Here is a 21,458-nt window from a genome sequence, read left to right as displayed (position 1 = left end):
AAATATTATCACTTCTCATATTTACTTTAATACAAAAGTCAGTACAGAAAATAGACATTCACTTGTATAATCCACACACTATTGATATACGAAGGAGCCATGTAAAAAAGAATATTCTGTATAAGAAAAATAAGTAAATAACCATAAAATTATTTCATAATACCATCCTAAACCATCGATATTCAAAAGGCCTTGGTTACATTTTAAAAGGATAAGGTACATGTATTTATAAATATACACCACTGATATACAAGGCAGCCGTGCAAAAATTCGTGTGCATGTTATTCACGTTAAACATAAGCATAATTACATTTTACAACGCTATTACAATTCATCGACATTAACAAGGCAGCAATTACATTAATTATTATACAGTACTGGAAAAGTACACATATTGCTGAGTTATTCAAGAGCAGGATATAGGTCAAAACCTTGACTTTGTCATGAAATGAACATCCAACAAAAGGGAACTAACTCCAGGACAATGAGACTCCCACTCGCTTTTTTCCCTCAGGCACATCAACTTCATTGTAGGTTCCCCTTCAAATTTACTGTCTATAAATATTTGCATTATATAAGTTGTGTTTACACGGTGGCTGTTATTTTCGATAGTAAGCTTGCTGTAGTCCCGTGTGAACCAATTGCGAGAATACACTATGAAATTTGACAGACAAAGAAAGCGGACAAAATATACAGTTCCTCAGGTACACAAAGGAACATCCCTTCACTGCTATTATGTAAAAATGTGTAGAACAGGTGTCACATGCATATTCACCTTTTTACATAATAGCAGTGAAGGGATGTTCCTTTGTCTACCTGAGGAACAGTATATTTTGTCCGCTTTCTTTATCTGTCATATTCATAGTGATAATACCCGTTGCACACGAAGCGGCATTTTACTGACGTAAGGCTGCGTCAGTATCTTTGACACACCATTTGTGCCAAAAAAAAGTTAACCAAATGAAATTGCAACGATTGCGTTAAATTACTGCAGCATGCAACAATTGCCTTCATGGATTCTGCTTCAATATTGCAGGTAATAAGGCATTCGAAATGACGCCTCGCGCGCAACGGGCTTTAAGTAATCCTAGAAGTTTCACTTTAAAATTGAGAGGAAAGAAAATTGTGTGAACACAATCCGCCAGTAAGGACCGTCACGATTAATACTGTAGTCAATAAGCTACTCAAGAGTATGGCCACTATGTAAACGCAACTATGCCGAAAAATAGGTACATCCTGATATTGATCTAATAATTATGAGTCAAGCAAACATATTTTGGAAAGACAATTGTAGCTCCATTCTCTCTCACATTTTGTGCTCGAAAACCCCGCTTCCCTAATAAATTACAATGCATTTTCAAGATGAAGGAAATTCTACAATAAAAGAAGAACGTTTTGAAAGTCAAAAGGACATGGGTTAAGTATGGCAGAATTTCTTAAATATTATTAAGTTTAAAAGAAAATCTGCTGCTAATCCTGCCCTTCTACACTGTTTCTCATGATGCTGGAACAATTTTTCCTTACCTCTTTTCATGAAATGATTGTGACAATATGATGTATTCTTGATCTAGATAAAGTTCATATCTTCTCAGAAATGTATTAATCGATCTAGAGAATGAAAAAGTTCTGCGAAAATATAAGTTTATCTATCAAGAATAAACCGTATTGTCACAATCATTTCATAAAACAGAGGTATTAAAAATTATTCCAACTTTATGGGCAACGGTGTTGAACAGAAAAGAGGCAAGTTATATAAGTGTTTTATAAGGGATATTTGTTTAAATCTTGTTATTGAAAATGCCGGGGAACTGAGAAAAATGTGAATTATGAAATTAATATGTACTTTTTAAAGGGTAGACCCAGTCATGCCATCAAGCTCGGATTATTTCTGTCACCTTGTTTGATGACACATTCATTTTTTTATAGCCAACTTTATTATTTATCTTTGACACGTACGTGTAGTAAATGTAAATGTAAACGTAAATGTAGAATGTAAAAATAATTTGTAAACATTGAAAAGAAAACTAAAAAAATTCAAATATTATTAATTGAATAGTAATTATAATATATAAGAAACTCTTTCATAAGATAATGATAATGATAATACAGCATTTATTATGCGCCATCAATCTAGTAAATTATTCTGAGGCACAGAGGGATAGAATTTGAATGAAATTTGAAAGGGAAAAAACAAGATAATGTCACATGTTCTCAAAGACTGTCAAAACATCTACAATTCTAATAGCTTAGGGCGCTACCTATTGAAAAGTGCGGACATCACATCAATATTAATTAAGCAATGCATTAGGGTATTAAAATTGCCCATGAGTTGAGTTCTTGACAGCGTTTGCGGTTGTGTTTTACACGATAATGCGAAATTCATGTAAATATCATAGCCTTTGTCTTCCCTTTTTCCCCGCATGCAAAAATACGACCGTCCGCCATCACGGAAGGACATCGCTCTCGGGTTCGTTCTCGAACACGGCATAGTGAAAGGTCCTTGGTGCTCCCCCATCGGGTTCTTCTTCGATTCGGCTCATGATGACGGGTTCGTGCGGACGTGCGTTCGGATCAACCTTTCCGCCCATGGTTGTACCTCGCTTCTCGTGGAGGTCCCACGATTTCAGCCGGTTTTCGGCGAGGAGAGGGCCCCAGGATATACTGGGTCTTGTAATCAGCTTCAACCGCTTCATAAATGATATTTAATAAAACAATGATAAAAGTGATAATCTTTCATGAATACGATCCACATCAATATGTAATACCACAATGCCCTCGGTATAAAACAACTTGCGGGAAACATTATACACCTATATTGCACGCTCCGGCGTTCTATATTACAAAATGTATGAACCGACATCTTAATAACTTGGAAGTGAATATATGTTCCATTGAAAAACGAAACGCATTAAATATTTGTTATATAAAATGTAGGGTATTTGTGATCCTTTGGAGACAGGCATTCCTGACTAGATTCAGGTTGCCTTTGCGTCAGATGTAATATGTTATTTGCCCGGTTGCAGCGGAGCTACCATTATAAACGCATTTCCTTTATTTTTTTTATGCCATAGTGGAAAATAAAAAAGTAGAATTGCCCCCTAGTAAGGATTGCTCTTCAAACGCCCTCATGTTCAAAATATGACCAAAAAAATCTTAGAAGTTTGGATCAAACTTCCCTACAATAAAGGTGTATTCCATAGCTTATTTCCATTTCTGTGCAAAGTGCATGTGATATTCAGGAACCTCGCATAAAATAATCAAAATCATAACAATTTAAGTGAAAATATTGTCTCACCAATTTAGAGCTTAAATGGACTTTTTTTGTTTGTTTGTTAACCGTAAATGACAATTTGATTCACTACACAGGTATATTATGTTGCTCAAACTATTACTTACAGAAAAAACATGTTTCATAATGATTTTCAATCATGCACTTGGTACACTGCAATAATGTTATAAGTGGTGCGGATGGAATGAGTAGATTGGTATTAAGCCTTGGGTTATGAATGATATTTCTTTCGCAAACATTTCAAGAAAAACCCTTATTCCAGTACAGGGGCGGATCCACGTAGCGATTTTTCCGGCCCGGCCCACCATCCAGCCCCCAAAACGATAAAAAAAATAGGATGATAACGTAAAGTTAACCTTTATAAAACAAAAAACAAAAGCGCCCCCCCCCCCCGCTTATTCGCCGGCCGGCTGAGACGGCACTAAATTTTGTATTAAGATTTGGCTACCCCTCCCCCTTTGACGCCGGCTGGATCCTCTGCAGGCGTGGATCCACGGGGGGGGGGGGGGGGGGGCTGACGGGTCAACAACAAAAAAAGAATTAAAAAACAAAATCTCACGAATTAGGTCCAAATTTTTTTTTATTGGTCTCACCCCCCCCCCCCCCCCCCCCGCTTATTCACCTGCTGACTGAGTCGGCGCAAAATATTTCCTGAAAAATTGGACCAAAAAAAGTGCCTCCTACCCCCCCCCCCCCCCCCTTATTCACCGACGGCTGAGTCGCAACTAATATTTTCTTCCCGCCGGCTGGATCCGCCACTGTTCCAGTACATCTATTTCGATTAACCAATTTTGTACTTCTGAAGAAATAAACGTTCAATTTTACAACCGAGACCATATAGCAGCAATCTTACTACCTGCAACTTACAGATGCACATTTGTACCCCTTTCGGTTCAATCCTGCACTCTTCTTGTCAGCGGTACAAATCTGCACCCTTTTCAAACTTACAGGTGCACATTTGTACCCCTACAGGTTCAATCCCGCACCCCTTAGTCAGAGTTTCAAATCTGCACCCTTTTCAATGGTGTTGTTTTTTGTACTGCTTGGGTGCAAATTTGAACCTTCAATTCTTAGTCCGTATCGATGATTTCAATAGAGATATAGCCTATCTGTTTCTGTTTCTGTATGCAACTTTTCTGCCTGTACGGGCAATTCTTGAAATGTTTGCGAACGCATTCTAAGGAGAAAATGCATTAACGAAAATGAAGTAACATTAAAAATGCATTACCGAAAATGAAGTAACATTAAACATGTGTTATGTAAATATCCAACATGCCAATGATTGGGATAAAAAGTATGAATTATATTGCGGTGAATGAAACAAGCAATTGTGTGGTTAAAGGGAAAACAAAACAAACAAACAAACAAACAATATATTTATGGCGTAAGGATGAGAGATTGATGGACGTGCATAATGATGACCAGGTTAATTAATTCTATACATGAGTTATTACGAAAAAGTTGTTTTGAGAAAACCAAACAAACAAACGGTGAGGACATGTTAGTGATTAAAAAGGGGAAAATTATGATAAGTACATATGAAACACGATGTCAAAGACTTGTAATCAACCCAGAGTAATTTCAATTAATATATTTTTGGAATGTACGACCAGTACCGTACCATATTGCACAAATAGAAATCCGAACATGATGATTTCTAAAGGGCATAAAAATATGCCACTTTCCTAATGCAATCAAATCTAATGCACGAATCTTTGTTAAGTACCTCGTTAATGATTATTTCAATAGTCAGAATGAGAATTGCTTATATTCCGTGTTGTTAGGTAGGACAAGCTATGTATGTCCTTCCTAGCAACAATCGATGTATGCAATTCGCATTGTGGCTATTCAAATACAATTATTTGTATCAGGTGAATGAAATAATTTGTAACATGGTACTTGTATCAAAGATTTATGCATTAAATTTGATTGCATTACGAAAATGGACTATTGTCCGTACGTTGATTTTTCGAAGTCTTTGCGATTCTGTTATAATGATTAATGGAAAGCAAAACATGCAAACATTCACTCTCACTTACTCAGTCAACCACTCATTCAGTCACCAACGTTATCCAGCAAAGGTACGGTAGTCATGGGAATAGGGTGGATGGGCGTGGCGGTGGCGGGCACGACATCGCCCCCCATTGTCGTCCCGTTCTGGTCGTGTACCTCCCACGATGCCAGCCGATGACCGGTCCATAATGGGCCCCAAGTGTTGTGGGGCTCGGAGATGAGTTTTAACCGCTGGAGATGGGAAAGGATGGGGAAGAGATTGGAGGATTTTTTTTTCTTCACCCATAGATTCAAATTCATCCAGACATCCATGCACATAAACCCATCAAATACACTCACCCACAACCATCACCGACCAAGTCCGTAGTCTTCTTGCATAAAGTTGAATGCAAGTTCAAAATAAAACGAACCATGATCGCCCATCCGACCAGGGCTACGTATTAAACACACAGCTTATTGATCGTACTTTCAATTGATCGTAAGTTGATTTGTAAATAGCAATTTGTCGCTAACATAATGATCAGAATAATGTATTCAAATAGAACGTGCTTTGGATCACAAACTTTTATACAAAAAAGGCCCCAGTAGTATAGTGTATAGGCTTCCGGAAAGATACAGACATTTTGAATATTGTATTCTCACCATCTAGTCCATTGACCATGATTTTAATTAATAGTTAGTACCACCCAACCAAATTATTAGAATATAGAAGTATGGACAGAAAGAGAGAGAGAGAGAGAGAGAGGGAGAGAGGGGAGAGAGAGAGAGAGAGAGAGGGAGAGAGGGGAGAGGAAGGGGTTGTTGTGGGACTTTTGAAATCGTAAACAGGGAAATAGCCTATCGAAAAATTGACCCAAAACACAAAATGTTTTTCGAAAATCCTTGTCGTGTCACGGTTAGTTAACACCAAGCTATACCCAAGTTACTGCCAAGTGAGAACACAACACTACATAAGTTTCTGCGCATGTTGAATGGCATGGAGGTTTCACGACACATGATCTGGTGATAACTTCTCCGCAGTCCATATCCTACCATTAAGTTGCCTTAACCATATTCCTAACTTTGACCCTGGACGAAACTCTGCACCTAACTCTAGCCCGTAACTAATACCAAATAACAAATACAACCCTGAACATATAAGGCTATTTATCTTTGACGGAATAAAGCAATTTTGTTGTGACCGGAACATTATTTTGATCACCGGCACCGGCATGGAAACCTTATCAAACACATATGTGACATTGCATAACTACTCTACATGACCTACTTGACAAAAAGAAGGTGAACAATTATGTCGTCCCAAATTTAGAATGACACAAGGTCAATTTTCATTGTCTTTTGTGAGCAGTAAATATCATTGTTGTATTACTGTTGGTATATAAATCAAATCAAATCAAAATTCGATTGTATCCTTGGCCTACGTCGAGGCTGCTCAAATATAAGCTGACACAGAACTTTCGGATATATTTCTTTAATACAGTATGGGCCAAGGAGAAGAACAGTTTGGGTAGCCAGCTTTTGGTGAATGTTAGTCCCACAGCCCGATAGAACTGTTCGATCCAGTATTTTATGTTGAATGAATGTATTGTATTTCCTCCAATGTGAAATTAATTTCCATTGGTTAGTATCCTACTAATACAGTTAGAACAGACCATAGATTTAAGATCAAGTTTAACACATCAGAAAACACTTGTAAATGAACAAATTTACTTTGTTAAACCTTATTTCTAACCAAAGGTTGAGTCCAGCGGCGGGTATTAACTAAGCATAATACCGACCTTCAAGTAAGAGAAGAGGAAATTGTTGGATATTTTGAAATAATCAATTAATCAGTTAATTCCCACAACCAAAGGAAAGACAGACATTTAACAATAAATTATTCGTCCCACAACCACATAAGACAGTGCATTTACATAGAGCAACATCTAAAGGAAATCTAATTTTGATTATGCAAATGATACAGGTATAATAAGAGTGTGTTTAGCTAAAACAACACAATCTTTTTCAACACATTATTCTTTTTTTTTAAAGAAACGTGATGCACAAAACGATCTATATATATTTTTTTTTTTACATAAACATACATATCTAGCAGTGAAGATAGATTATTCCATAGCCATCAACAAAAGCATCAATGTGAAATACACAAATTGTGTACAATTGTAAACCAAAAGACCACGAAAAACGAATAATCCAGACTTTACAAATTATTGAACTCGGATTGTACTGCCCCAGGGCCATTTCGCAAGGGTCACTTACAATAAATAAAAATAAGGCCGACTTTGGGGGTATGACTATTTATAGAGAATATTCTTATGACCTACTGTCGTGATCCTCTAGTTTGACTTATAAAGATACCGATATCCAACCACAGGCGCGTACGCAGGATTTTTTCAAGGGGGGGTTTTAACATTTATAAATCGGGCCGAAAATTTCGCAACGACTCAGCCAGCCGCTGAATAAGCGGGGGGGGGGGGGGGGGGGGGGGGTAAGAGGTCACTTTTTTTTTTTTTTTGGTCCCAAAAAAATCGCAACGACTCAGCCGACCGCTGAATAAGCGGGGGGGGGGGGGGGGGGGGGGGGGGGGGGGGGGGGGGGGGGGGGGGGGGGGGGGGGGTAAGAGGACACATTTTTTTTTTTTTTTTTGGTCTCGAAATTTGAAAATTTGACATTTTGCTCCGTTGGGGGGGGGGGGTAAGGTCAGCTTTTTTAGGTCAACCATGGGAATTTTTTTTTTTTTTTTTTTTTTAATTAAAAAAAAAAAAAAAAAAAAAAAAAAATCCAAAAGGGGGGTGTTTTAGAGAAATTTAGGGGGGGTTTACACGCAAAAAATTACCAAAGGGGGGGGGGGTTTAACCCCCCAAACACCCCCCCTGTGTACGCGCCTGTCCAACCATATGATCTAAAAACATAATTTTATACCCCAGTCAAGCAGCCGAACCGACCCCAAAGCGACCGATACCTTGGCCATTTTCGTCGGGCTTTTATCGGTCAGGTGACGGTCCGGTGCAGTGACTGAAGTATCATGGCTTTTGCACTTTTAAAACACCGAGTGCGACTCAAAATATTACAAGTACATCGGTGCTTACAAGCTCAACAAAACAAAATGGGGAAGAATCGCGGTGCTGGGTTTGACATTAATATCGAAATCAAACGATACCTACCTGTATTATGGACGAAGGTCTGATATCTTCCCACGTGATCAAGGTGGGCTTGCGCACAAAGTCGTAGACCCAGAAGGCGGGAAAGCAGAGCAACGCCGTCATCATCATGAGATAACCAATAGCAGTCGCCCATCCGGGAAACGCCATCCCATTATACGTCGGTGCTTCGTCGAAAGCCCAGTGGCATATAAGAACGATCTGAGCAGAAGTAAATTGGCACGCGGAGCGGTTACGATTCAGTACATTTTCAAGCAGTCACTTTTGGTTTAAAAAGAATACCTGGTTAAAACTTTCAAATCCGAATAAACAATTATTTTGCCCCAGCCTTTAAACTCTTGTAGCACCATTCAATTTTGAAAGACAAGGGTTTATCAATACCTTTTTCTTTCTAACTAATGTTGAAATAAAACAAATTGTGTATTAACCGCTAACTTGACAATGTAGGAACCCGTTTTGATGGTTAAGAAGAAGGATAAGTTTTCCGTCACATCCTAAATTATATTCGGCAATAAACTTTGGTCAGTGTGAATACAAACAAAAACATATAGGCCTATCGAGTAGTTTTGAGCACATACTCTTTAAAAAATTGATGAACTCAACTTTGTAGACCTGGGCCCCGTCCTATAAAGAGTTGCGATTGATCCAAATTAATCGCAAGCCCTCTAATCAATTGCAAGTTTGCAGTCTCCTATCTCTTATGTACATAGTTGTGATTAATATCAACTCGTTATAAGAAAAGGAAGAACAAGAACTAACCCAGCAAAGTTCGAATCTTTTCTTAGGGAGAAATGGAAAAAATAATTCTTAGTACAAGTTCATCAAAAATGAAATGCAGAATGAAATGCAGACGAAAGAAACACAAATATAAATACACAAAATAAAACAAGGAGACAGAAAAGGAAGCAAATATCACATTGCACAGTGCAGAGTAACGATTCGAAACGTAAATATGAATTTAAGTGAACGCACCCCTAACAGGAGCGGAGTGGCAACCAACCAGTTGCCCAGCCAGAACCAGAAATGCCAATGATCGACGATGCGAGTTCCGATCATAACCCGGATGTCATCTAGAAATCTCCGAAAACCGTAGATATAACTAATATTGCACGTGAGAAGAATGCCAGCGACCAAGGGAACAAAACTCACAGCGTAGTTATTATACAGCGCCATCCAGTAGCCGCCCGCCTACAAAACCGTTAGAGAATGAAAAGGAAATCATGAATACTTGATTACTGCACCTAATAATTACTTGTTTAAGCAGAATGCTAGTAATAAAATAACCATAGTGTAATAACGTGATATTCGAAATACTTCGGAGAGAATCCGTAAAAACATAGGCCCTTATTCATTCATGTATCTCATTCACAACAGCAAATGTTTTAATTCAGCTTGGCACAGTCAATAGAAGGATTTCAAAGTTTAAATAATTCAAGGGATAATCAGTCAACATTACAATTTTCAATTAATTTAATTATCAGTTATTCAATTAAATCATTTTTGCTTACTCTACAGAATAATTAAAGACGATGGACTATATGGAGAAACATATACCTCAATGAAGATATTGGATAATAAAGCACTTTTATTGGTGATGATATAATTTTTACAATTGTATCGGCAATGATAGGTATCCGACAGGTGTACTTACATTGGTCACTATGGGTAGGCCAAGTATGAACATGACAAAGCAAGCTATTCCAGTGACCAGTGTTCTTCGAGGTCGTAGAATATCAGGAAACTCGTCAATGAGTACGGTGACTATCACTTCCACACCAACGAACTGTCATAAATTATAACAATAATATAATATTCCGCTGTTATATATCGCTTAATGCATCAACAATGTCTCTAAGCACTTTACAGATATATTATTATCCCGGTCGGAATCAGGCTTGCCCGCACACAATGTATGCACATTCTCTACTCCCCGGGGAGCATTCCATCCAGGCCTCATTTTACAGACGCTTACAAAGCTGAGCAAAGTACATTAATTTCTCATCCTAGGACAGATTTGAAGATTTCAGTTCTGATATGCCCATTCAAGTTCATTTTCTACATTCCATTGAAAAGGTATAACAAAGAACAATAAAATATAACATAAAACTGGCATTAAGGAGCTATTTAGTATATTTAAAACTAATTGAATTGAATTGATATCTTTATTTATAAACGGTTAAAAAAAGCCCAAACAGTTACAAGATTCCATTGGGGCTTGTGAAACAATGTTAATACATCGAATTAACATAAAAATGACAATGGTACATGTACATCCAATGACATATTTAAAACAAAGAAGAAATAATAAAGATAAATATTTTTAAAAGAACATCACAACAATTGGAATAAACGTTTATAAAGAAGAAATACAAAGACACACTCCTGTAGACGGGAATAATGTTTGGGGTGACACAAAATAAGATATGATAATAAATTAAAACGCTGACCTATGCTCCGGCGGTCAGCCAATCAAATGCCACGATTTCCGTAGCTTATAACAGTTCTTGTAACTTGTTATTTTAACAAATTTTATAAAACGGGGCCTGACCGACAAACATCGGTGGTCATTGCTGACTCAATGAAGGACCAACAAATGGAATTTCAAGTCTAATCATCTACTCCGCCCACAAACACTTAAATCAAGCTCTGCATTGAACTGAAACCATGGTATGTATGTCAATCCTTCGACCGGAAGATGGTGGTCCTTTCGGCAGAAAACGGGTAATTCAGTAGAACCTGACGACTATTTTATCTATACTTAATGGGCATATAAGGTGGCAAATTTGACATTCAATCCGTGTTTGATTAAAAGCTATACCAAACAAGCTACGAAACGATAATACAATTTGAGGTGATTAAAGATGCCAAAATATAGGTACCAAAAGCGAAAATGACATTAAATCCATGTTTACTTTTGAAATCAAATTAATATAAACTAAAAGACAGAAATGATGATTACCTGGCTATCGACAGCTAGAAGTATGAGCATAAAGAAGAACATAAGAGACCAGAATGGAGCACCAGGAAACTTCGCTAAGGCCTCTGGACATGCTACAAACACTAACCCAAAACCTGAAAGATCTAAAGAGCAACAGGACAGAAATATATTATTCAACTTCTAGTCACGTCCGTACTTGTCGGCTCCAATAGATGCCACAGAAAAATTTGAACGTAGAAAGGCAAAAAAGAAAACTAATCTAGATCTACTATACAGATTATTATTAACATACATTGTAAAATTCGGAGGAACATCAAAACATTCAAATGAATGAGCAATCAGATCATGGTATACACCTAATACAAGGAGTGCCTCTAAGTTTCACCCGTGGAAAGTATCTTCCAGCACTGTTGCAATTTCTTTACGCCATAATGACTCCAAAGTTTGGAACATATTACCACATTCTTTCCAATCTATTCAGTTTACCAAAACATTTAAACGTAAACTTAAGCAGCACTTCTTGTCTTTATATAGTTATTCTTAAATGATATATTGTAAACGTTGTTTTAATCCCTTTACTCTTTTCCAGCTGACTGAGCTTTTTATTGTTAAATTATATTCTGACGCGCTCAGGCCGGTGTGGCTTTTACGGATGCACCTTTTTTTCATCCTATACTCTTAGTAGATTTAATCATGTCTTCTTTTTCTTGTTCTTATTTTCCTTTTTTTAATTTAATTTTTTGTTTATATAAATGTATATATATTTCAAGGTATTTTTCTTTGCCTATGTATGTATAACAACAATTTATAATGTCATTTTTACTGTGATTGGAAACAAATAAAGTTCAATTCAATTCAACCTCTGAAGGAATTGGCTATATCAGACAATATTATATAAACGGTTTTCTGTTTCTATAATTAGTTATTACCTCCTGAACAACCTGATCATGTTCGACACATCTTATTGTTTGGCGTCAGCTGAGCCTGGGAGGCGAAAAGCAAACTAATCACTGTAACCCTCGGGTTTCTCCTCCCGGTATAACACCGGGGTTTCCCCCTACTCTTAAGCGAATAGTGCAGTGGGTTTAACGTATATATTTTACCATCGTGTGCGAAGTCTTTGACGGACTTGTTGAGTTTGTGGGCCATGTAGCCTACTATGGAAAAGATCATGAACCCTGAGATAAAACTCGTCAAACAGTTAACCACTGCCACGAAGACCGAGTTTCTGTTTAAATATAAAAAAGATGGAGGTAAACAAAAAAGAGTGATAAATAGGGAGGATCAGTAGAGAGAGGGAGAGGTAAAGATAAATAGAGGGGAATGGGAGGGAGAGAGATAGAGATAGAGATAGAGAGAGAGAGAGAGAGAGATAGAGAGGTGGAATATTTTGGGATTGAGAATTAACACAATGGGGTCCTTGGACAACTAAATTATTATGATCAAGGAGAGGATAATGAAAGATTGAACCGAATAGCTAGAACCCCTCCAATTTGAAATGTTAAATTTATTTGTTATCATTCTGAATATTCCTTCCTCTTTTAAAAACCTCCTTTCGTTTTCAAAGTCGCTAAACACTGACTTAAATGGAGAAAGAATCGTCCTTGTTATTCTCGTTTGTTCAGGACTAAGTACATTTATAAGTCACAGTATGAAATGTACGGTTGCGGCGACTTAGAGACCATTTTAAAGGGTGCAGAATAGAGTTGTACACACAGAGTATTATATTGTTTTAATGCCGGTGACTATAAATCTCCGCATGTGTACTCACCTGTAACAATTACTATGAAACTTATTGTACGATGCCAAGGTCAGGAGCCCGCCCCCACCGGCACCAAGTGAGAAAAAGATCTGCACTGCAGCGTCTCGCCAAATCTAGCAGGTTTTCAAGACAGAATCAGACGAGTATTATTCCCGGAAGAAGTACAATATCGCAGCTGGAGTTCTACGCAAAATAGTGGTTTTAAAAGAAATTGTCTTCCCTAATACACTGTATATCTCTTCCAAAAGATGCTAAGGGGGAACCCTGAAAACACCATTGATAATTTCAAGCAAACGTGAACTATCTAGTCTGTTAGAAGAGAATGTTATTTCTTTAGCTTCTTTCGTATTTACGTCGCCTTGTTAGATACTTTGGCCGGTTCGGATAGAGCCATTTCGGCGCTGTGGCCGAGATAATGCATTATTATTTTGAGCATGGGACGGCTAAGAGCGCAATATAAATGTCGATGTACATATACTCCTCTTTTTTCTCCTTCTTCTACTTCTTGTTGTTCTTCTTCTCGTTATTATTATCATCAACATCATCATCATCATTTTTATTAGCAGTTTTAGCACTGATAACAATTACATAATCATCGATGACGATGAAATTTTAAAATAATACATGACGTACCACAGCATGTTTGAGGCGTTCCCATTCGGGGTATATATAGTATCTCACACCCTCTTCGTGTCCCTCCAGTGTTGCGGCTCGGATGAGAAGGATGAATATAACCACGAATGGAAACGTGGCGGTGAAGTATACCACCTGCCGACCAAAAGATGGAATATACATAATCGTTTTCTCAGCTTCGACACCAGGCTATTCACTCTTTAAAAGGGGACTTACAATGTTGTTTTTGTAATTAAAATGGAGAAGGAGATAAATGGATTAAAGTGACAAAGTAAATCCGCTAATTAAAGGAAGAATAATTCAGTTTTTAATATATTTTTCCTTCACATAAAGTCTTTATTCTTACTTTTCGTAAAGCATAACACAGTATAAGCAATTGTAAACAATGATGGATACATACATTTGACAAAGAAAGGTACAAAGAAAAACAAGGTTCTAGTATTAAGATTAGTTGGAGTGCGTCTATCTATCAAGAAATAAAATATATACCTATATTGTTGCGTATAGATGGTTTGTTTGTTGTTTCGTTTCGAGAGTTGTAATTGACCAGAAGCAATTTGGCACCCGCACGACATACCTTTTGAGGACTTCTTCCATGTGCTCCGTACTGAGAATTCATGCATTTGTATTTTCCCTCAAGAATAATATTTGTACAAGCACTGCAATCCTCGATATGGTTGTTGCTTATACTGATTAACGCAAACCCTTTATAAAACCGATCTAATCCAACATCAACAAATAAGAAAAAAGTAGCGCATCCCGGTATTCAACCAACATCATTTTCCTTGACAATACCATCACCACCGCCATCATCACTTCCTCGTCCTTCCCATCCCATTCCATCATTTCCGATCGCAATTCAGACACAGTCAATTCAACAACCAATACTAAATGATAACGGGTAATAGCATAGCAACAACTTACAATTCATGAACTTGGATAAAGGTTCACGTCGTTCATGAGGGACAGGAATATTATTAAATAACGTTTTCCTCGACCCGAACCAAATACTCTTGGGATTGGATTGGTATTTAAGCTCTTTCTAATTTCTCTCATTTTAATTACATTTCTCATCCTGATTTTACAGTATGCAGTTCTCTAATTGGAAATGCACATACCAATCCATTATCATTATCATCATCAGCAGCAGCAAACCACCACCACCATCACCATCAACTTCATCATCATCATCACCATCATCATTAGCATCACCATCATCATCATCATCACCAACATAACTTTCCATGTCCTTTCCGCCTTTTCCAATTTCCAACCTTCAATTAAACACAGCACAGATCTTAACAATCACTAACATTAATTACTCCTAAATAGCTAGGAGACAAAATGCAATTCATGGTCCCTAGAGAAGAGGTTTGGTCCCCTACCTTGCCGGCGGACTTGACACCTTTGATGAGGCAGAGGAATATCAGCACCCATGCGAGCAGGAGACATAGAGTGAGCTTCCATACTAGCGTCCCGGTCTCGTTCATACTCGACGATTCTTGCAGTACTTCATTCCTAGTGCACAAGCAAGAAGGCAATGGGAACGGGTTTTTAGAAAGGTTCGCTTATTTTATTAAACAAAGCATCGAACAACGAATGACGGTGGTGACCGGTTTTTCGATTAAATCGACGTCCCCGTTCCTACTAACAATTCTTGGGACGTATCTGTAGTGTTACAACATTAACATACTGAAATAATAAAGAACAGTTTCTCAAAAATGCCCACATCATATCGCTTAATTTCTAAAACAAAATTTATAAGAAAAAACATGGATCGGATTATCATATCATGGTAGGGAAAGAAGAGGAAGTATGAAGACTATTATGCTATGGTAACAGACAGTGGGCGCACTATGGACAGGTGATGAAATTTCGTATACTAAGCACTTACAACAAAGTCGAGGGCAAATATTAGGGCTGAATCATATCAGGACCCATGCAGCATGTGAATGTGCAATAAAAAGTGTATTAGCAGTTAGGCTATGTTTTTTTTTAATAATGGGAACGGGAAAAGATGATCAAGATGAGCGATAGAGACAAGAAATATTGGATACCGAATTGAGTTGTATATGTATTTTTAAATTGAAAATCACTTACTTCCAGTACTCTTGGCTAGGCAGAGCTCTAACGTGTATAAAGGGGTCTCGATAAAGACTAGTATTGTATGTGCCATTCCTCGGTATAATTGTAACGTTGTAATATGTGAGTTCGTCTTGATTCAAGTCGTCCAGTCTCGTACAATTTTTATCGTCCGTCACGATTCCACCGTCCTCTATACATTCTTCGTATATCTCGCTGCATAGACGCGTGTTCCAGGAGTTCGAACAGCCGATCCAAGGTAAACGACTGGTGAAGGAGGCAAAAAAGAAGTAGAGGCAGTAGGCAAGCACCACGTTGTAGAAAATGGATACGTAGACAGACATGAAGAGCTGGCCGTAGCCAAGACCTGGAGAGAATTCGGAAAGATCAGTCGATTTGGATTTAGTGGAAAGTTCTTAGTTGCCCATACAATAAAAGGAGTTACTTGGTTTTTTGAATAGGTCAGCATAATGCAATGATTATAGTTTTTATACATAACATAGTATTTTATCTAACCTCTGACCTTTCACGTATTTACGAATTTACTAATCTAATCTATCAACCACTTTACGCATTTCCAACACAATTATAATGGAAACACCTAGACAAACACATGTGATCCCAATATTATAAAGGGTAACATCATAATCTATCTTACCCCTGTAATTTATGACTGTGTCTATCCGCTTCATACACATTTTCAACACAATCGTTACGTAAAGAAAACAAGAAGCCTTAGGATTCTCCATACTGATTTCAAACATCGCTTCATATTTTACCCCTCATTTTGTTTACCTCTCACGTATTTACGAGTCTCATCTAGCAACCAACTCATGTACCTCCAACACGATCAAAAGTATTATAAAAAAGTCTATAGGGCATACATTATGAGCAACAAGATTATGAAGACTCTGGAGATCGTCTCAAGGACAATGTCTATACCCTTTATCATACACAGATTATGAACGGATTACGTAATAAGTCAATGTAAAGTTCGCACATTAAACTGGCGATGGACGTGGCTATTGGAAATATGTTAGGTTGGTGTTTTGATAGTCTTTGCGATCATGTTAAGCGGGAAATCCCCATATTAAAAATGACATCAATCTTATAGTTCAGACACACCTGACAGACTGACTGCAAGATGACCCATTCTAGGACAATCAGGGTAGTGTAATACTGTTTGGTCTGTTGTTAGTTAAGTGTCGGTCTCCTCATGGGTATTATTAACCCTGAACCTTTCAGCTATTTATCACTCCCTCTATAGGTAGGCCCCGACGATACATCTCCAACAACAATGGGGAAATCCCCCCAAAACGAAACAAAAGGGAATTCGCCATTTCCTCATTAATACGACATCATTTCGCTCTGTCTCACCTCTCATTGGCGGTACAGCTCGCCAGACTTTGATCAGACCGCTGCTGCAGTACTGGCCCAGGGCCACCTCCATGAAATACAGCGGCAACCCAGCAAACAACAGCATAAGTGTGTACGGTAATAGAAAAGCACCTGCAATTTAAAGAGAATAGTTATTTCTGGTAAGGGTAACAAAGTAGTTTGTGAGCAGCTTTCGCATTTTTGGAAATTATTCCTACGTAGAAGAACATCGTAGCAGTAGTATCACATGGAAACGATTGCTCTTGTAATGTCCTTACTTACACCGTAGCCATACGACTGTATACATGACCATATCTTGCTTTAGCAAGATTTCTGTCAAACTGTCATAATTTTGATGATTTTAAAATCTTAAAATTTACAGTTATTCTAATCGACCATTCCAGATAGACCTATCTTCTACACGGTCTCTTACACGGTGCAATGTCACAACCAACCTTACCTTCAATTAGCCAAGGTTAGCTACAGACAGTAAAAAAAAAATGCTCATTTGAAAGGGACAAGCAATACTATATTGGTCTATATGACTATTACTATTCCTGGAAGGGTAAGTTCCTCTTTCTCTACGTTTCACCCTTTTTACTTTCCCTGTAACATTAAAAAATGTTCACACTGATGTGGAACTTGAATTGCTAACGGAGGACATCCGAAGTCCTCCAAAAACGATGGTCTCAAGATCCAAGATTCATTAAAATACATCTTATAGCAGAATATATGAATTGCGTTAGATTCCAGATTAAAAGAAAGATATATCATTATGCATCTTTCATTTAATTTGGGAAACTAACGCGATATATATATAAACAATAATATGGATGTACTCTTAAACCCTCAAGGGAATTTGCAGTGTTTTACAAAAGTTCACTGACCTCCACCATTTTGGTAACACAGGTACGGGAACCGCCACACGTTCCCGAGGCCGATGGCTAATCCCATGCTGGAGAGAACGTAGTCCAACTCGCTTCCCCATGTCTCCCGAGCGTTCGGCGTCTTCACGTGAACGGCGTCCTGTAGGACGATGATGATGGAAAATTAAAATGATTACCATGGCAATGATATAATAGACCCGTTGACTAATTTCATGCATGATTAATAATAATATTACTACTAATGATAATAAATGATGATGATATTAATAAGAATAGTTATTGCAGGCCTTTGCGGCCATGTCTGTCAGGCTGTTCACTCCTGGCGCTCCACAATTATTATTACCCAACTATTACTTCTTGAACAGGAGTTTCTCTCAACAAATACAAAGATTCTCAGGAGCTTTATTGACATAGCAACACTGATGCATGCACAGTTGATTCCATCCGTAGATGTGCTTATTTCAGGTGAATACAAATTAAGGCGAAACTAGGTTTTTTTTATATTGATATGAAATACATTGGTAAATATAGTCATAATTTCAACAATCTGAAATATAATATGCCCATAGCGTGTGTGATATATACAGGACAGATGCCACAGGGGTGCAGACTTCTTTCCAAACACCCCCCTAAAGACAACTGCGGCGGGGGGGGGGGGGGGAACTAATGAGATTTTGGAGACATGTAACAGTTCCTGTAGCTGGATTCTGAATTGAAAGATATTGGAGATTTGGCTTGAGAGTGGCTCTCGACAATTACGGATTGGCATAAAAGGAAGAATATTTGTTTACATGGCAAAATAACTCCGTCGTGTCTGTCTGGATGTCACACTAACCCTGTAGCTGACAATTTGTGGGCTAAAAGATCAGAGAGTATTCTATACCAGCACATTTTATTTTTTACAAGGCAACATAAAGATTCTTTTTTTTTTTCTGCTCTGGGTAGAAACACCTGGGATGGAGGCTAATGACTATCATTAGTTCACCACTCGAATGATCAAGTATCATTTTTACAAAAGTACATTTGAAAATATTGAGAAAATGGTAATTGCAAGGACAAAATGGACGAGGATTGAGGACATTTTTTATTCCCCCTCCCCACTGTTTAAAAAAAAGAATCCACGTTTAATGAAAAGAGACCCCGGAAACTGTTCTATCGAGTGTCAATCACCCCATTCCTACTCAGAAAATGTAATCCTTTCCTTTAGTGCAAGAGCCACCCCCTCCCCCCCCCACCCCCCCCCCCAAAAAAAAAAGAAGAAGAAAAAAAGAAGAAGATATAATTAATAAATGAATACAAAATAGTAAACAAATACAATTTTAAAAAGGAATAATAAATGTTTTGATAATGCCACACACCAATGTCGATTCCTTCTTCATAAAAGAAAATGTTAAATGTCCCATCCTCCTAAATAAGGGAGAAAAGACGGGGGGGGGGGGGGGGGGACGTAGTATCGACTCTATTTAATGATGCTTTTGAGGAGAACCAATCTTCGCTCTTTGCCTGTTTCCCATTCCCTACACCAATCGCTCTTCAATACCATATGTCGGGAAACCGATTAAATTGCGTCCATATCCTTTGAATTGATAAAAACAATCAATTTAATAATACCGGTTGGATGTTTTTTTCTGCGGGCAAATAATACTGACTTTTATAACTCACAATGGCATAAAGTTGTGTATACCTACAATTACGTATCTGAGTGATACGTGCATGTACTTATACTGCAGATATTTATAGCAGTGGTAGTAGTAATAGTAGAAGTCGTGCTAGTAGGCCTACTACTACTACTACTACTACTACTACTATACTACTACTAGTAGTAGTAGTAGTTGTAGTAGTATAGTAGTAGTAGGAGAAGAAGTACTAGTTGTAGTAGTTGTACTAGTAGTAGTAAAATAAGTAGTATACATTGTAAACTGTTGTTATATTGTTATAATCTAATACTGATCTCCAATGAATTCATGATGCTAAATAAATAATTATGATGATAATATAATCATAGAATGATAATAATACAAATAATAATAATTTGTCATTGTAATAATTTGGTAGGAAATCGGAATCTATTAAAGTAGATGAATACATATACAGTCGGGTAACAAATCACACTATTTTAATGAAATATTAAACCCTGACACTTTATTTGTCTACGCGAAACAGAAGATCTCAGTAAGTCCTCGATTCTTGAGTAAATATTATTCGCATTTCTAATTGAGGAATACTACTCTAGTCTCTACACAATGAATATATGCACAAGCAGCACAGCAGCAATCAACCGTGCATCGAATTCTGCGTGAATTACGTATATATCATCGTGTCAGATTTGACAGTTCGCGGAAGTACATACAGTATATAATTAACATGTGTATTAGAATTGTACATTTACACAATTTTTCCTTATTTATTAAGTAACTACCATAAAAAAAACACTTAGCTATCAGAGATAGGCCTATTATCAATATCTAAATTATGATAAGAGAGACAGACAGTATCACTTAACATGTTCATTGCAACACCCCCCCCCCCCAGCAGCCTCTACCAGCTCAGTTACGAACATATCATATGATATTTTAATCACATCAAGGAGCTAGTAACTCCTTAATCACATTCGACATAATCGGGTATAAATCATTATCACCTCACGCTCAGCTCAATAAGCCTCGGCGTAATAAAGCTCTTACCGCAATAACATGAGAAGTAGAACGGGAGAGTGCAGGGGGGTTGCTCGTTGTTGTGGTGATGGTAGCGCCTTGCTCCCCAGGTCCAGCAGGCGACGCCGCCGCCGAGTCGTCCGCTGCAGATGACATGTTCAACGGTCAACGGATCGCAGAGTCTACGTAGTAAAGTGGTGTTTATTACCACGGAAAACTAGATGGATAAACGATTCAGCCCACAATATGCATGCAGTTCGCTATTCACATCTAGAACCTACGCGAGTCAATACCATTTTGTACAATGCTGTACTACGAGAACCATAAGAACCACCATGTATTCAACGTGCAGAAACCCCCGACATTTTAAACCGTATATTATACATGTAATTTCCGCCTGTATTTCCGCCTGTGCCGATGCAGTGCAGTGCAGTTCGGGCGAGACTATTCACCGACTCCGGTGTATATGGGTTTGAATAGCCGTTGTAAACAGCTAGATGCCCACTCATGCATAGACGTATAGGATTCACCCTGACCTCATCGCTCAAGAAGCTGGATGGCCCAGTGAAATGGATTGCATCGACGATTGATACATTGTTGACAAGTGGATGGTACAGTACAATGGATAATTATCTTTCAAGATGTCATTGTTGCAGGTTGCA

The 21,458-nt window shown here is 37.9% G+C and overlaps 1 protein-coding gene across 2 annotated transcripts; it reads right to left on the bottom strand.

Annotated features, from left to right (window-relative positions):
* Positions 1-2,162: 2,162 nt before the first annotated feature.
* LOC580659 (sodium- and chloride-dependent neutral and basic amino acid transporter B(0+)) lies at positions 2,163-21,342 on the bottom strand. Of its 2 annotated transcripts, XM_780705.4 has the most exons (14): positions 20,827-21,342; positions 18,143-18,281; positions 17,256-17,387; positions 15,897-16,245; positions 15,182-15,314; positions 13,797-13,931; positions 13,173-13,276; positions 12,505-12,629; positions 11,423-11,544; positions 10,115-10,246; positions 9,436-9,651; positions 8,467-8,664; positions 5,329-5,533; positions 2,593-2,687 (listed from the first exon to the last, which is right to left on the bottom strand). In XM_780705.4, the coding sequence occupies exons 1-13, from the start codon at positions 20,950-20,952 to the stop codon at positions 5,345-5,347; spliced, it is 2,100 nt and encodes a 699-aa protein (XP_785798.2). In that variant the 5' UTR covers positions 20,953-21,342; the 3' UTR covers positions 2,593-2,687; positions 5,329-5,344. The 2 variants fall into 2 exon arrangements, with proteins under 2 accessions (XP_003726159.2, XP_785798.2); XM_003726111.3 differs by lacking the exon at positions 5,329-5,533 and having other exon boundaries at positions 2,163-2,687; positions 20,827-21,337.
* Positions 21,343-21,458: the final 116 nt, after the last annotated feature.

The sequence above is a fragment of the Strongylocentrotus purpuratus genome, unplaced genomic scaffold (genome assembly GCF_000002235.5).
Source record: "Strongylocentrotus purpuratus isolate Spur 01 unplaced genomic scaffold, Spur_5.0 spur5_scaffold_4, whole genome shotgun sequence".
NCBI classification, from domain to species: domain Eukaryota; kingdom Metazoa; phylum Echinodermata; class Echinoidea; order Camarodonta; family Strongylocentrotidae; genus Strongylocentrotus; species Strongylocentrotus purpuratus.
Note: the sequence above shows the minus strand (reverse complement) of the source record. Positions and strands in the feature narration are given on the sequence as shown.